Source organism: Chaetodon trifascialis, chromosome 23 (assembly GCF_039877785.1).
Source record: "Chaetodon trifascialis isolate fChaTrf1 chromosome 23, fChaTrf1.hap1, whole genome shotgun sequence".
Classification (NCBI taxonomy): Eukaryota; Metazoa; Chordata; class Actinopteri; order Chaetodontiformes; family Chaetodontidae; genus Chaetodon; species Chaetodon trifascialis.
In genome coordinates this window covers 15771751-15788819 of record NC_092078.1, presented here as the reverse complement: position 1 = coordinate 15788819, position 17069 = coordinate 15771751, and the positions used below count along the sequence as shown (strand labels likewise).

At 43.3% G+C, this 17069-nt stretch overlaps 3 protein-coding genes across 3 annotated transcripts; 2 read left to right on the top strand and 1 right to left on the bottom strand.

Annotated features, from left to right (window-relative positions):
- Positions 1-809: 809 nt before the first annotated feature.
- On the top strand, positions 810-4063 carry grpel1 (GrpE-like 1, mitochondrial). Its single transcript, XM_070993450.1, has 4 exons — positions 810-930; positions 2092-2239; positions 2461-2542; positions 2817-4063. The coding sequence occupies exons 1-4, from the start codon at positions 863-865 to the stop codon at positions 3161-3163; spliced, it is 645 nt and encodes a 214-aa protein (XP_070849551.1). The 5' UTR covers positions 810-862; the 3' UTR covers positions 3164-4063.
- Positions 4064-5953: 1890 nt separating this feature from the next.
- tada2b (transcriptional adaptor 2B) lies at positions 5954-10368 on the bottom strand. The gene is made up of 2 exons (XM_070993448.1): positions 9534-10368; positions 5954-8685 (listed from the first exon to the last, which is right to left on the bottom strand). Exons 1-2 carry the CDS (start codon positions 9801-9803, stop codon positions 7474-7476), a joined length of 1482 nt encoding a protein of 493 aa, XP_070849549.1. The 5' UTR covers positions 9804-10368; the 3' UTR covers positions 5954-7473.
- Positions 9596-12991, top strand: cfap184 (cilia and flagella associated protein 184). The gene is made up of 3 exons (XM_070993449.1): positions 9596-10809; positions 11712-12059; positions 12165-12991. Exons 1-3 carry the CDS (start codon positions 10060-10062, stop codon positions 12486-12488), a joined length of 1422 nt encoding a protein of 473 aa, XP_070849550.1. The 5' UTR covers positions 9596-10059; the 3' UTR covers positions 12489-12991.
- The last annotated feature ends 4078 nt before the right edge of the window (positions 12992-17069 follow it).

Below are 17069 nucleotides of genomic sequence, written 5' to 3'. Positions count from 1 at the left end.
TAAAATGATTATATAGTTTTGTTTTCTTTAACACAAACAGAATCCATCAACATCAGTGAACCAAAGCACCATGTTAACCCAAGTTTTTGTACCATGTGTACTCACCTGATCATAGATATACAATGTACCATAACTGTGATGCTCTGCAGTGCCACTATAAGGTATGTACATCATTCTCATTCTTTTCACCGGATAAATACAAATCTTTTCTTAATAAGCCAGTAACAATATTCATCTTGAGAAAACGTATTCTCCTGAACCACTATTCACTTTTTAACTTCCTGTGCAGTGTTGCTTACCTCCGCTCCACCTCAGGTGCTCACCTGAGGCCTGCAAAAATAGTACATTTAACATGAATTACCTCAGATCTGATTCCATTTGGTGAATTTAGTCTCTTATGCTTCTTGACCCTCTGACATCATGGCTTGGTTATGCAATATATATACAATATTCTGAAACTTTTGTGTGTTGTCAATTGTAAAGCAGCTGGAATTCTCTGGAACAAGGGAATCAAATACTTAATGTATTGATGGGAGAAAATCTCATTCTCCATTTCACATTAACTATCAGGAGAAGGAGCAAACTGCTTGGGTTAAATAACCAGGCGACGAGTAACCTCTTGTTTGGTAAGACTTTTTAAATACTGTCCTTGATCACGTGTGTAACTTTCACCTTTAACTTCAACTCAACCAAACTATAAACGACGTCAAAGTCCTCCCTAAATGTGATTGGTCAACTGGCAGGGTTGTTCTTTCTACGGACTTCTGATTGGCTCAAACCCCGCACTGTCGGCACCTAGTTTAGCGTCCAGTCAGCGTGCGTTACAAGGAGGTTTTACTTGCACATTTGAGTACAGTGGAAAATGGCGAGCTGGTGCGTACGTGCAGTGAGACAGAGCTACTCACTTGTAGCTTCGCCTGCGCTATTGAGGTAAAAACAGACATCAGTATCTACTTTATTAACTACAATGTGGTCTTTACAGCAACGTTAGGCTTGGTTTGGCAGGATGAGGAGCTCCTGTCATCTCAGGGAACAGTAGTAGCAGCGTGCTAGCAACGTTAGCTTTCGTGACCGACTATGGTCCTTAATGTTGACCTTTATGTGAATAATACATACATTAACAGTGTGTGACATGTGCTTGTATGTGTGCGTTGGAGATGACAAGGCTAAGACTTAAATATTAAGCGTAACCAGCATATCAGCGTGTGTCATTGTTAGCATGTCAATGCTAGTAACAGGATGATGACATAACGTGATATATCCTAAATGAAGAAGAGGGGGATGCCGCTTTGTAACGTTCTGCTGAAGTAACGTTCAGACTGTCTGTCATGTGAGGTTTGACTCTGGATGTGTGTTTGCGTTCCTCTTTATTTACATTTCATCTGAGGTGCGTTTCTCAATGCGTTGGCTTACCTGACCGTCACTGTATCTTCTGGACGGGAGAGAATGTCAAACCAAACTCCATTCATAAATCTGCTAATTTTGCGTTCATTGATAGCGAGCATGTCTTCTATTTGCCTAAAGTTTCATCGGTTAAAAAAAAAAAGCAAATGAGTAATCTGTGAACGCAGTTTGGTGTTATGTCTCCACATTACCGAGGCAACGACATAAGATGCTAAGGTGGTCTAACAACATTACACTTGTTGTTAGGTTAGGCTACATAAGTGGAGGTTTATCATTGTATGGCAGACAGGGAAGTTGCATAACTTTCCAAGTAAGCACTACTGGCAGTTGTACATTTGGCAGTAGTGTAAATTAAGCTGTCTGATACCATCAATTAGCAGGTCAAAAAGCCAGAATACCATGACTTCTGGAGGAAAAGTTAAAATAATATGTGCAGTAGTTGCAGATGGGTTTAGAAAACTCCTCTAAAATTTCCCATAGATCTTCATGTTGTTGAGATCTGGTGGCTTTGAATGCCATAGCATGTGATTCACATTACTACAGGCTTAGACAGTAGACATGCTGTTTCTCTGATACTGTAGGCGTGAAGATAAACCGTCTGTGAGAAGAAAGAATAAGTAATATAACTGCCCAAGTCGTTTTGCACGCTTGACAAATGACCTATTATTACATGTCCTTCCCGCTCAGAGCATCCCCACGATTGTTATGTACTGCCACCCAGCAGAAGAATGGCGACAGGACAGAGGAGGAGGCTGAAAAGCCGGAGCAGAGTGCAGCAGACCAAGTCCTGATGGAGGAGAAGACCCAGCTAGAGGAGCAGCTGAAGGACATGACTGTACGTCTGCAGACAGGGACCAGTTTAATAGAGTTGAGCAGACAGAGAATTGTTCCATCTGCTTTGACTGGATTATTGGGATGTTACTTGCAGTATGAGGAGTCCTCATAGAAGAATATCTTGCATAATGTGGCTGCACACAACAAATGGTATTTGTGAATGAAGGAATGTTTACAACAGTTTACATTTGCCACTTTCGACTGTTTCTACCATCTTTCCAGGAGAAGTACAAGCGGGCCTTGGCAGACACAGAGAACCTCAGGACGAGGAGTCAGAAGATGATAGAAGATGCTAAATTATACGGTAATGAGCAGTTTTTCACATAACATGGGCTTCACTGTGAATGAATCCTTCAGAAAATGATCTGTGGTGAAGATAAAATATTCTGCAGTTGTATATTCCAACCACTAGATGTCAGAAAAGAGCAACTTTGGCCTTTTTGACCACATAGTGAGTCTTGGGAGACTAAATTGGAGACATATGACAGCCACAGTTGTGGATGGTGATGGGCCCATTAATGACGCATGTTAATGCATAACATTTCTGATACAACAGCCTAACTTCCTTCCATCTCCAGGGATCCAGGGTTTCTGCAAGGACCTGCTGGAGGTGGCCGACATCTTGGAGAAGGCCACAGAGAGCGTGCCCAAGGAGGAGGTGACGAGCCAGAACCCTCACCTCAAGAACCTGTACGATGGCCTGGTGATGACCGAGGTCCAGATCCAGAAGGTGTTCACCAAGCACGGCCTGGTCAAGCTCAACCCAGACGGCCAGAAGTTTGACCCCTATGAGCACGAGGCCCTCTTCCACGCCCCTGTGGAGGGCAAGGAGCCCGGCAGTGTTGCCGTAGTAACAAAAGTGGGCTACAAGCTTCACGGTCGCACCCTAAGGCCAGCGCTAGTGGGCGTGGCCAAAGCCCCCTAGAAGTAATGATGCAACTGTGACAAAGTGGGATTTGTTTTGTTCCCTTCAGGTACAGCAGACCTGCAGAGGCGCCGGGAACCCAACTGAACTGAACCCTGTATCTGGACAGTATTTACCAGCTTTAACAGATACATCACACTTTGTCTCGCACAGGATGTTCTTTACAATAACATTTCAGTTTGTCCCACGAGTCACATCAGAGTCAGTCATTGTCCTAGTTTGTTAATAAAAACACTCACCAGATCACAGGCAGAGGCTTTCGCGTCTCCTCTGACAGCCATCAGTCACAGCAGGTGAAATATGGCCATCAGACACTGCTCTGGTTTGAAGTTTTGGGTGAGCCATGATGTCAAACCCATCCACAAATTGAGCAGTGCTGATTCTGAACTGCTGGCATCATTCCGGCTCTTTCTTTAAAGCCCTAATAATGTTGAACTTGACTCCTCAGTTGTTCTTGTTTGTTTTAAATTCATTGTGCGAATGAAGCAAGGACTTGAGGATGTGAAGGAAGCTCTGAGGTGTTGCATTGCGTTGAGGGGGCTTCCCGAAGCCTTTATGGCTGAAACGTCTTTCTCTTGTTTGCTGGGTTGCGATCGGGCTCTGATAAACCAGCCTCAGTCACTGTAACGTCCCTGTGCCACAGGAAGTGCTGGACAGCTTTATCTGGAAACTACTAGAATAACTGTCTATGGACCATTGTCCAAACTGTCACAGCGTCAGAATAAACTGATCAAATTTGAAAGGCATCTTAATTAAGTGTTTGTCTTTTACACACATCTGGAAATAAAACTGTTAGCTGCTCCAGTTTACATCCATGTCTGTCCGGACTCATCATATACATGTACTTTGAAGGGATTTAATAAAAGGTATCAAGTGTATTTTGATCAGTATTTTATCAAATGTGAACTATGGTCAACCTCTCCTCCTGTTCCTGAGTTCTGATGATGAATAATGGACAGAAAAGTGTTTTTAAAGAACATTATGATCCCACAGTGAAGCTGAACTTTGACCCTTTGGATATAAAATGTCATCACTTCATTATTTATTCATTTTATTCTGCATTCCTTTGACATTTTCTAATAATTAGCACATGAATTTTAGTGTTATGGCCAACAATGTGACTCTTATGTGGTCACGGTGACCTTTGACCACCAAAATCGAATCAGTTCAGCGTTGAGTCAAAAATGAACATTTCTGCCACATTTGAAGAAATTGCCTCATCTCTTCCTGAGATAATGTGTCCATGAGAACGGACAGCGTGAAAACATGATTCCTCTGGTCTCAGCTGTAAGCGTGGCGCCATTAACCACTAGTAATAACAGTGAATGGAGGCATTGTGAGCGGCGTCACCTCGTTAACATGCTGCTCTTGTGTAACTCCTCACACTCGGTCCACAGTTGCAGCTTCAGTCACAAACCCTCTCTGTCACCACTGACAACTAAAGCTGACACTCACTGCAAATGATGAAGAGGAAACAGGACTATTTTAGATGATATCATAAAGGATCTGCACTTTTAATACATCTCTATACATACTTTGTCATGTGCAACAACGAAGTAACAGGACAAGAAAACAGCTTGGTAACAAGATCAAAGACAGCTCGACAGCATGCCATCACAATGCCCAACGCTTCAGAAAACGCGTGTTCCGAATCCAAAATCTTTTTTTTTATTACAAAAGCTATAAAAATTTCCATGACACAAAATACTGTACATTTCACAGGTCAGTAATTATAGTTTTTCCAATTTATCTACAAAATTATTTACACTTCCTGACATGAAGTAAGCAACCCCCACCCCCGTCCTTACAAAAAAATAGTCCCTCTCTGGCGGGGGGAAAAAAAAAAAATCAAAATGCCATATTTTTTCTTTGAGACATTTACGCTGAAACCCCGTTTCGGAACAAACATTTGGTTGCACGTGCTGAATTATGCCGCTGTCAAATCTAGAAAAAGAAAAAAACTAAAGGAGTCAAGAAGAGGTGACATTCAAACAAAAGTAGAACCGTCAAATTCAGCTCTACGCCTTCGCCGTTTGGTTTAAAGGCTGGAAATTAGTTCCACCTGTCGAGATCATTCTCACCATTAAAAGATGAGACGACATTAAATAACTGTCTCGTTGTCAACAAATCCCATGTAAAGAAAAAGTCAATCCACCTGTCGACACTTTCCCACTTCCCTTTTCCCACTGGTGGATGTGTCATGAATATCTACGTATTATAAGTTCAAAAAATAATTCCCTAAAACAGCTAGGCACTGCAGTTTTTAACAAACGCTACTCAAACATGAGAAAATAGTGCATTTGTTGGGGACTAATTTCAGCAGCGGATAAACACACAAATGCTCTCTTGAGTCAGAATAAACTACAGTGTGTGCATTCATGGCCATGAAGGACAGAGGTGTGTTTTTAATCTTATTATCTAGCCAGACAGTTCTTGATAGCTGAATCAATACATTGTGGGGGTTATTATGGGATTTGCTGACAATAAGAGAATTAAAGAATAAACCAGTAATCCTATAAAAGCAGCTGCAGCACTACATTGACAACATATGACTAAGAATGACTCATGATCCTGACATCCTTAACACCGCTGATGCACAATCTCACGCCAGGACCTCAAGTTCTGCCACGCAGACGAGGCCATTCGTCCACTTTAAAGGCAGTGCCTTCCACCACAAAACAAATGCTACTTGTTTCACCCAAAAAAAACCTTTTATCCAAGACACAAAGAATAAGAATCAAGCACAATTTCCACATATTGATGTTCGAGCTTCTGCTCACGCTGTGAAACATCCATAACCTCATTTACATTTAAACAGTGCGATGGCCGCCGTTCAGCTCGGCTTACGGAAAAAGTATGCATACAGCGAGGAGGAACGCCGTCATCAAAGATAAAGATAAAGAGGTGTAATATTAGCCCGCCCCGCATACACACAATAATGATGATCCTGGAATTTTGAGTATCATTGGTTACACATTCATCTTCTCTACCTGTACTGTACCATGTGAACACTTAAAGCTGCACGAGGTGCTTCTGTAAAAATAAATACATTTACGGTCAAATTCAAAGTGGATATTTAACGTCCCCGAAAACTTATTTTCTCACTGCGGTCAACAGATCACACATAATCTCACATTTTTCTGCCAACAATTTCAGGTTTTTTTTCCCTCTGCGCTCTTCTCTCTGGTTTGAAGTGAGTTGGAATGATGTCATACTTCTGGGAACCAATCGGGATTAAGCAACATCTCAGTGTTGCAAATGTGAAGGCAGCTGGTGGGCTGTTTGGTCACCGTCCATCCAATGTGATTGGTTAGTTGCTCAGTTGGTAAAGAGTGATGTCACATTATTTCTGTGCAACAGTAAGAGGTTAGCAACATCTGAATCTCAATCTGAGGAGTTTCGGGTTTGTTTTGCTGCCGAAGAAGAGTATTAAATTCTTAATAAATAATACATAAAGATGCTTTTGAACTTGGGTTGTCGCTTATTTAGCATGAATAGTTAACATGATGGAGAAACACGTAAGATCTGAAGTCAGTATATCAACTGACTTGGTTGCTGAAGAATTGTGAATGTGTGTACCGAGCAGGGCATTTTAGCTGAAAAATAAACTCGACAGCGCTCTCTGGTGGACAGACGATGTAATGGAGACAATTCTCCCTGAACGCATTCTTTGGCATTTTTGTACTGACATTTCTTGCTATGTACTCACTGTAGGAAATGAAGGCCTTAAAATGTTTTAAGCTTTAAATGATAAAACAAAGTTGTGACTTTGAGAAATCCTGAAAAACAACACCAAGAGCCACAAAAGTGATCACTTCTGTCACCCATCAGTGCCATGCTGTCAAACATTCAGCCCAAAAATGACTCTACTCCTCTTATTTCCTCTTCTTTTGAACGTGAAAAGACTTTTTCCCTGTCGCTGTTTGGATACAAAATAGCATTTCTCCATAGACATCTTCAATGAGCCTGATGCAATAACGCTAAAATATCTCTGCAACTATGTAATACTTGTTAGTATTGTGGTTATCATCGTGTAGTAACTATATGGACGCCTGAACCCACAGAGTTGTTGTTCGCCCCCATCCCATTTCAAATGTAAAAATATAGGCTCATTTTCATTCCTAGCCCTGGTATGAAAATAGATTCTTTTCCAGGGGGGGATCGTCTTTGTTTGCAATGTACATATTCACAAGGCCACCTTTGAAAAAAAAAAATGGTCGCAGTCATTTCAGTTTTGTCCTGCTCACGGAGTGCGGCAACTCGGCTGTCACTGATCATCAGCTCGTCACTTCCTGATCAAAGATGGGTCGCTAAGAGGTGTCTCGGGATATCCAGCCACTTTCTGTGAGGAAGGTGAGAATGCGCTTCTTGAGGACCTTGTCCAGGTAGCTGGGCAGCCGGCTCTTGGCCGGAATGCCTTGCCTTTTCTGCAGGTGGTCTTTGATGATGATGGTTTTGACAGTCAGGTAGCGTGCTGGGCTGAGGTTCAGGGAGTTACACAGCACCTTCTCACGGTCTGACAGCAGCTCAAAGCCCGTCAGATTCTCGATCGCAGCAAACTCGCCATCTTTGCCCTCTTCTTTGATCCCCCCTCCAACCCCCAACCCCCCGGCGATGCCTCCTCCCCCTCCAGCCGCACCCCCAAGTCCCATCCCGGAACCAAGCCCGCCCCCTCCTCCACTGCCGCGTTTGGAGGTGACCACGCTTTTGTTCTCTTTGCGTTTCTCCCGTTTGTGGCGAGCTGCTTCATATTCAGCAGATTCCTCCAGGCGGGTGATGCCATTGCGGCGGTAGCGCTGCAGCTCACGCACCTTGGCCCTCAGCACACGCTCTTTATGCATATTTTCAAAGAAGTCTTCAAACTCCCGATGGGCCATGAACTGGCAGAGCCCCCGCAGCCTGACCCGCTGCTCCTTCTCTTCCTTGGTGATCTTTCTTTTGGGCGTACTTGGAACAGGACCAGACCCTGCTGCTGTCGTGGAACCTGATCCAACCGTAACGCCTCCAGCCCCTGCCCCAGTCACACCACCAGCGGTGCCTATGACTCCCAGCACCCCTGGTTTCTCCTTCTCCTTGTCTTTCTTGTCTCGGCCCAGGAACACAGGCACCAGGTTGTAGTCTCGGGCGATGTTCTTACGTCGCTGGCGTTCTCGGAGCTTGCGCACATACATGTCCACGTGGGCGCGTTTCATTTCAATTTCCACATCCTCATCATCGTAGTTCACAGACAGCCCACTGATGAGTTTCTCCGCGTCCTGGTCATATTCGATCTCATAGTCGTCACGTAGCGGCATGTAACCCAGCTGCTGCTGCTCAGCCAGGCTGATATCCAGCGGAGGGAGGGGAGTGGTGAGGCTGGGCGACAGAGGGCCCCCGCTTGGGCAGGTGTGGTCAGTCACCCGGTTGGGAATGCTGTCAGGGATGCAGGCTTTACCCAGGTTTCCATGGATGTACATGGTGACATAGTGCTCCATGACTTCCTGGGGAGTTCGGGACGCTCCGACGTGGGCAGCCATGTCCTCCTGAAAGACAACACGAACACGAAGTTTTTATTGATGATATTAATCCATATAATAAGTTGTTCAAAGTTAAAAACTATGTCATTTATTACTAACAACAGGTCAGGTTAACAACATAGTGAACTCTGCTCAATGATGAATGAATGAATGTTTACTTTTATATGGAGCTATTCTTAAGATAAGATAAAACTTTATTAATGCCATGTCGGGGAAATTGTTACACCCAGCAACAATACAGCCAGTATAAAAAGGAGTGTGCTATCATTCATATAGATTGTGATTATCTCTAAAAAGTTACCCTCCACAGTTTACAGCTACCTCACATAGTTACTATATGATAGTGTATCATATTCACAGTCATTAACATTGGATATCTACAGTCCAAGTTTTAGTTTAGTTGAATTCCTGGTCAAAAATTTTTGTTTGTTAATATTTCATGTTTCCAATTTTAATTCTTATGGATTTTTTGCCGTTCATGTCGATCTGAAGATGGAAAGTAACGCTGCTCTCATATTTCGGGAGACTACTCGTAAACTCCTATATTCAATGAGACCTGATATTAAAGCTTTGCTGTGCCTTGAAAGTAACATTAAAAGATTATCTTTCAGTCAGTTCTTTTCTGTTAGAAGTCAAGAGTCTGAGCTTCTATCCCATTTGTATTTAATGCTCACTTGTCCAACTTTACGACAGCCCGAAGAGAAAATGGATTTTCATAAAGGTCAGTTGCGTTAACTTACTGACATTATCGCTACCAGCCTAATTTCATATTTTCTACGCAATTTAAATAAAACTCGTGCTGGCGTATATGGCGCTCTGTACAGATAAATTAAGTTAAGCAACTTAAAAAGTACCCAGTTTCCAAATCCATATTGCTCGATAGCATCGAGTAGCGACTGCTCTTCCCTGCTGGTCCATCCTCCCTCTGCCTCGGGACCCCAAAGAGAGAACCGACCGCCGTCGACCTGCTGGTAGCCGTGCCATCTCCGGTGGTTACCGATTTCTGCGCCCGCCGAGAAGCACTCCGGGCACAGCTCGATATCGGGACAGTCGGTGCAGCGAAGCCGCAGATTGGTAACATCTGCAAGGCAGTTCACGCAGTACTTCTTCCCCAGGTCGGCCATGTTGCCTCGCTCCTGCTTCTTGTTGTTGGAGGCACATCCGCGCGCCTGCGCAGCGCGAGCCTGGCAGTGCGACCTACTAACGTCCTGTTTGTTAATATTAATGAGCGAGGGCCAGGCCGCCCCTGATTGGCTCCCGCTCTCAGTTTCCAGGACAACCGAAACAAAACGAACAGTTTCATTGACTGCACAACTGCACGACTCCTATATCTACAGAGTTATTAATACTTAAGCTTTTTTTTTATTTATTTTTTTTTAAATGGACGTAGAGTCAGAAAATGAGGTGAAGAATGTCACAGAGAGGGTGGCAGATTCCCCCAATAAGGAGGACATGTCTCTTGTTACTGTAAATGAAAATGAAAAAGAAGGTGTCCCAGCTGAAATGGTTGCATCAGATCATGAAGAAGAAAACTTTGAAAGCATGAAAGCCCCTGCTGAAGAAGCGGCCACCTCTGAGCCAGAAGAGAACAGTGAGGATGAGCACCCTGTTGTCAGCTCCTTCATCACAAGTGAAGACTTGGCTGTGAAGGTGACTGAAGTCCATGAAGATCCAACGTCCCATGAGGACAGCATCGTTTTTGAGATCAACAGCAATGATGACGATGGACCGAGCAGACTGCATCTTGAGAGCCCGGAGAGAGAGATCATCGGTCCAACACAGGTGGAGGAAGATGAGGCGGAAGAAGAGGCACCCACTGCCGCTCCTGCATACAAGGAAGACATCAGCTATGACGCATGCGTGCAGCTCCTCCAGGAGCTGTGTGAGGAGGGGGATCAAGCCAGCCAGCACAACAGCCAGCTGCAGATGAAGCTGGCAGAGTACTTCCAGAAGAAGGCCGGTGACGACAGCCACCTGGAGAGAGAGCTGCCGGTGTCAGAGCAGCTGCAGGAGTATGAGAAGAACATCAACATCCTGAGTGACCTGAGGCAGCAGCTCATCGCTGACTCAGAGACAGCTGAGCAGCAGGCAGAGGAGCTGAGCTCACAGTGCCGCGAGAAGCTGGAGAAGGTTGGTCTTGTAAGGGCTTGTGGGCTTTCTGAAAAAAAAAAAAAAAAAAATGTGATGTTGATGGACACCATTGTGCCCCAATGCAATGGATAAAGGCAGCACTCACAGGCGCAAAAACTTTAAATCCAGAGCAGATGGTGGTGAGACAAAAGCAGTGTCTATACACAAATCTTAGATAATTGAAGGAGACATTGTTAAAGTTGTGGAGACGACATGAGACTGCCGAGGCATTTAAACTCCTCCAGCGAGCCTTGCTTCCTCCTTTTCTTGCCCAGGGCAAAACAGGTGGTTGTTTTGTTCATTCACATGAGAAATTTCTTTTCTTGTCTTTGCTTTTCTAACTGGTTTGAAGTGGCTGGGATTTGAAATTTGAATCTGAATCTGATGAGAGTTTGGCTGCTTATATTGCCAGCAGTCAAATTTGATCAAACCAGCAGTCCTGATGGTAAATAAACAGTTTTTGAGTGTTAAAATGTTAAATCTACATTATCTTTGACCGTTTATTATTTAGTAAAGGATATTTATTGCTAAAGAGAAATATATAAGATTTAAACCCACGTTTTCAGGGGCTTTAACAGCCTCCTATGTATCCAGGAAAAAGGAATACAAGGGGCCTACACATGCTGCAGTGAGCGGGGTGGATGTGACATCCATACTGAGGCATGCAGACCCTGCTCACAGCATTATATAGACAGGAGCACGTTTTAAGAACAAATATTTTGCAGCTACAACTTGAAAGTCTGGAAATAAGTTTTTAAACCATGTAGGAACACAGTGTTGTATCCTGATAGACATGGCTCCTTGCAAGGATCTTTATATAACTGCACATATAACCATCCTGTTGCTCAATAACTGTTGATTGTGTGCTTTGTGGTGCCAAACTGTCCCATTTTCATCCTCAGGTGGAAAATGAATGGCGAGCTTTTGTGGCACTGAAGCAGGATGCAGCTGTGGCAGTACTAAGCCGATGCCTTGGTAAGCAAGCTGCTCAGGCCAAAGTGGAGTCAATCCTGGCAGCAGAGCAACTTCGACAGGATGAGCTAATCAAGCTGCGCCTCAAGCACATCAAGCTGAGGATCAAGATTCACAGGCTAGAGGCAGAGCTCCGTGACGGGGAAGAACACGCCAGGGACCCCCTGCAGCTCCAGTTTGAGCAGCTGCAGGCTGAGAGGCTGGAGCTGAAGAAACATGTCGAAAAGCAAAATGAGGAATCGTTAAAGCTGCAGAGAAGGATCGGCAGCAGTTTAGAGGTGGGCTGAAAAAAGGGACAGAAAGTTTTTGTCGTTGCGTTACAAAATATGATTTTCAGTTCATAAGTCATAGAGTCAGTGTTGCGTTTTCTTCTGCTCTGTCAGCTCCTGTCAAACATAAAGGAGAAGCTGTTCTGGAGTCAGGCGGAGATCCAGGCCAAGCGAGAGGAGCTGGCTGAGGTGGAGGCCACGGTGGCCAGGAGGAGAGACCTCCTGACCAGGACAAAGCAGGCACGCAACAGCCTGCAGAGAGACAACCTGAGGCTGAAGGAGCATCGCGGACTGCTGGGGAACAGGGTCTTGCTACGGGACTTTGAGGACACTGTGGACGCCTCCGAGCACCTGGAGGATCAGCTGGAGAAACTGAAGGGCCAGCAAGCTGAGACGGTCCTCAGCTGCAGAAGATGGAAGAAGAAGCTTCTGACATGAATGACTGCCATCAAACTACACAATATCAGACAGAAGAAAGCCGAATCGAACAGATGATTACTGTAAAGTTTATGACGTTAAGAGGGAGCTAGGATATATATCACATTACATTTTTCCATTTAAATGACATTTTGGGAATTAGATGAGATGATCAGTACAGCTCTCCTGTTTATGCAAGTACGGAGCTGGAGCCCAGAGGCGATTAGCTTAGCTTAGCATAAAGAGTGGAGGCAGAGGAATTTTTGAATGTATTTTAAACAGAGCCATGCCAGCTGTTTCCCCCTGCATCCAGTCTGTATGCTAAACTAAAATAATCCTCACGTGCCTCCATCTAAACATACACACATGAAAATGTTAGAAATCTAGTCATCTCACTCTCAGATTTCTGAAGTTGAACTATTACTTTAATTTTACTTTGAGGTGATTGAAACCATCTTAATTTTTTCAGACTGAGTTTTAAATCATTATTCAAATCAATACTAATAAAGAGCCAACTGAGCACATTTTTGTCTGACAGTAGAAACTTTGCTTCACCATCTCAGGCGTAACGTGCTGTTTTCACTTGCAGTCAGTAGATGGCACTACTGTACAACAGTGGAAAGGCAGACCTACGCAAGGAAAATACAGGTACTTGAAGACGTATAGTTCTCAGGCTTCTAGTTAAAAAAAACACAGTTTGTCAGCTTGTATATAGAGCTGGAATGCAGCCAGCGGGGCTCATTGTTTCAGTCTTACTCTAGCAGTGAGCATGGGAAGGAAAAATGGGACCTGATCTAGTTCTACACAAGCTGCTGTATGTCTGTGAACCCTAGAGCTTCACAGGTTCTCATGCTGCCACTTAAAAAGGACAAAACACACACACAAAAGCACATTACTTACCATCATTTACTGTATATTTGGGTACAAATGTCAGTAACCAACCCAGAGCCGATTCAAGTTTTTTTATTTAACCCACATTTCAAGTATTGTTGATGGACATGGATGAGTACTTTGAAAGTCACTGTAACTTATGATTGAACCGTAATTGGACAAATTAAAGTGTTGACCTGATATGCTCGGGGAAAAAAAGCTAGGCCATCACCGAAGTGTTTACAATTCATCTTGAGGGTGGCGTGTATGTCAAATTCCAGTGTAATCCATCCAAAAGGTTTTGAGACATGTCTCTAAAAGCCACAGTTATTTTGATTCATTGTCTGGGAACCATGCATTTCTGTGCAACATTTTGTACCAATCCATTAAGTAGATGTTTAGGTATTTCACAATTCATCTTCTGAGGACCTTCAACATCTGTACAAAATTTCATGGCAATCAGTAGAATAGTTTTTGAGATATTTTAGTCAGACTGGCATTTCTAAGATTGCCTGGTAAAAATAAGTAATTCAGTGAACAATACAGTTAGCAATACGTTTAATAACAACAGAGTAAAACAGCTGCAATGCACACAGCTGCAAAATAAATGCATATAATTACATTTTTTAATATCCTGAAGTTCAAATATCAGTACAGAAATTGCAGTAGTAATTAATAATAAAACCACTCAATTGGAACAATTCATTTGTTAAATACCATATTTATTCATACGATGCATTTATTTAATTTTATTGAATAAAGTGGATTTCAAGAGAAATAAAAAGAAATGAAAACAAGAAATAAAGGACTTTGGGGAGAAAAAAACAAAATAAAATGAATGCGCGCTGCCACATCATGGTTCTCCAGAAGTACCCCACCTTGTAATTTATGGTTTCTTCCTCAGTGATCTTGAATTTCCAGCTGCTCTAGCATTGTACTGAACCATGGCTGGGACGAGTCCACACACAGGGAGACTCCATTTTTCAGAGTGACACTGTGGACCAAAAGACAAATAAGAATATTTATTTATCACACATAGTTAGTTGCACACTACATGCACACACGCCATGCTTCCGTGAAATTATTTTTTCCGCATTTGACCCATCCTCGGTCTGTTGATCCTCCGCGGCAGACCAGGAGCGGTGGGCTGCCAGCTGCCAGCCGATGCCGGTGCCCGCGCCTGGGGACCCATCTTTTTTTTCGTCACCATTGGTCAGGTGGTGATCTTCTTGCATGTTTTTAGTGGGGGTTATTACGGAGGAAACCCCGGGTCAACACGGGGAGAACATGCAAACTCCACACAGAAAGGCCCCTTTTTCCTCGAGCAGCAGGCACTGAGACATGGTGGAGGACACGCCACCAGCGCCCACAGCGGGATTCAAACCAGGGACCTTCTAGCTGTGAGGCGACAGTGTTACCACTTGTTACCACTTGTGCCACCGTGCTACCGTGCTGCGACTCATGTGATCCTAACAACTCACATGTTGGCTAGGTGGGTCAGCGACTCACATTACACTCATTCACACCATGACTCGTGACTCTAACTCACATGATGACCAGATGGGTCTATGACTCACGTAACACTCATTCACACCATGAATCATGTGACCCTAACGACTCACATGATCGCTGGTTGTGACCTCAACAATTCTCAAGGTGTGAAAGATCCTGCAATTGGTAAATACCAGGGAATCCCCACCATTCAGTTAGAACAGAGGAAGCCTCTTGGAGGAGAACATCATCTAGAACCTCAAGCAAGTCCAATTGCCTTTTTTTAGCACTTAGAAATATATATTTATATTGTATGGAATGTTTATTTTGTGTATCTGCAAATGTACACCATATTACCTCAATCTATGGGAAGCTCTTGATTGGGGTTGATGCCAATTTAGACATTCTGAAGTTGTGAAAAGCTTTCCAAAAGATATCAATGAATCCCTGCAGGTTGCAGGTTAAAGATCAGTGGAAAAGAGTCGCAGGTCACTTACTCAATGAGGACAGGACACTTGGGTGATGGCACATTCATCTGAATGGATTGTACATCCTTTGGGTTAAGGTTGCTCAAGCCAAGAGCGCAGGATATGCACATCTCATCTGTGAATCCACACAAGACAAAACTTTAAACAGAGACTGAGGACTAAATATTTTGAGTTAGAAAATGGCATATACCGATAGTCACGTCATGACAGTTAATTCTGGTCCTAATAAACACAGTTCATCTCAACTGAGGATAGTTGACTTTTCCCAGAGACTCCCTCAAAAAAATCTATGTTTCTGAATATTTTTTGTTAGATTTCAATGAGGAATGCTACAGCATATACTTATCTGACATGAGAGGACATTCGTAGTCTAGTAGAATGAATATATTTTTTGAATATGTGATGTTGGCATGTCCAAGCTAAAACTCACCCACTCTCTCAAAGTGTGGAAGTTGAACTTGTGCTGCTCCATAGTCATCAACAATGCAGTCAATATGCTTAACCCGCTCATGGATCAGACCTGGGATTTCAAGCACTTCATGGCCACCTGTGTCATCTGTAAGTTTAGACCACTGTCATGACACTCAGTTTATTCTGGTCCCAGTAAACATAGTTCATGTCAACTGAAGATATTTTACGTTTTCCAGAGATTCCCTCAAAAAAAAATCTATGCTTCTGAATATATGTATTTTTTGTTAGATTTCAATGAGGAATGCTCCAGCATATACTCAGAGCAATCAACTGGCTCTGTGGGGAGTATGCAGTTGTAATCATGTAAAATTGTGAGTGTGTAGCTGTAGATATTATATAGAAGACTGAGTAATGCAAATAAAGCACAAAACAGTGGGTATTGGCAATTGCAAACTATTTTTTTTTTTTTTTAAATGAACATGTCCACGTTGTGTGACTAATCAATCAATTGTATTACAAGCTCAAACTTATGGCCTGTAGAGTTGTCAGGTGGACAGCACTAATGTGGACATATTGGCGGTAAACAAAGCTAACTCAGATGTTAAACGCAATATGTGTGAAACATAAACCTAAATGAATATGGACATAACAAAGGCGGTTTTGTACAGTATCAACATCAGGGATAAGCATAATAAGCAGCGTTTTTTTGCAATTTTTTGTAATTTTTCGCATTGGTTAAAACAGTAACTGTGTCATTGCCGTCATTTCAGAAAATGTTTTCTCAGCGCCTTCAATAATTGATTTCAGTGCCGCGGTAAGTCTTCACAAATGCTAAATGTTTCACACAGCAAACTTTTGCATCTTGCTAGAATCAAAACTGAGCATTCATTTTGGTGTCATCATAAATATAAACAGGATGTCGTCCATCAAGGACAATGTCCTCCCGCCATAAATGGTGAAGATAATGTTTTACCACACAGGGACGGATCTGACATGAGGACATACGTAGTCTGAGAATGAATATATTTTTTGAATATGTGATGTTGGCATCCATCCATCCATCCATTTTCTATACCGCCTATCCCTTTCGGGGTTGCGGGGGGGGGGGCTGGAGCCTATCCCAGCTTCAACAGGCGAGAGGCGGGGTACACCCTGGACCGGTCGCCAGCCAATTGCAGGGCAACATGCAAAGACAGACAACCATTCACACTCACACTCACACCTAGAGGCAATTAAGAGTCACCAATCAACCTAATGAGCATGTTTTTGGTCTGTGGGAGGAAGCCAGAGTGTGATGTTGGCATGTTCAAGATAAAACTCACCCACTGTCTCAACGAGTGCT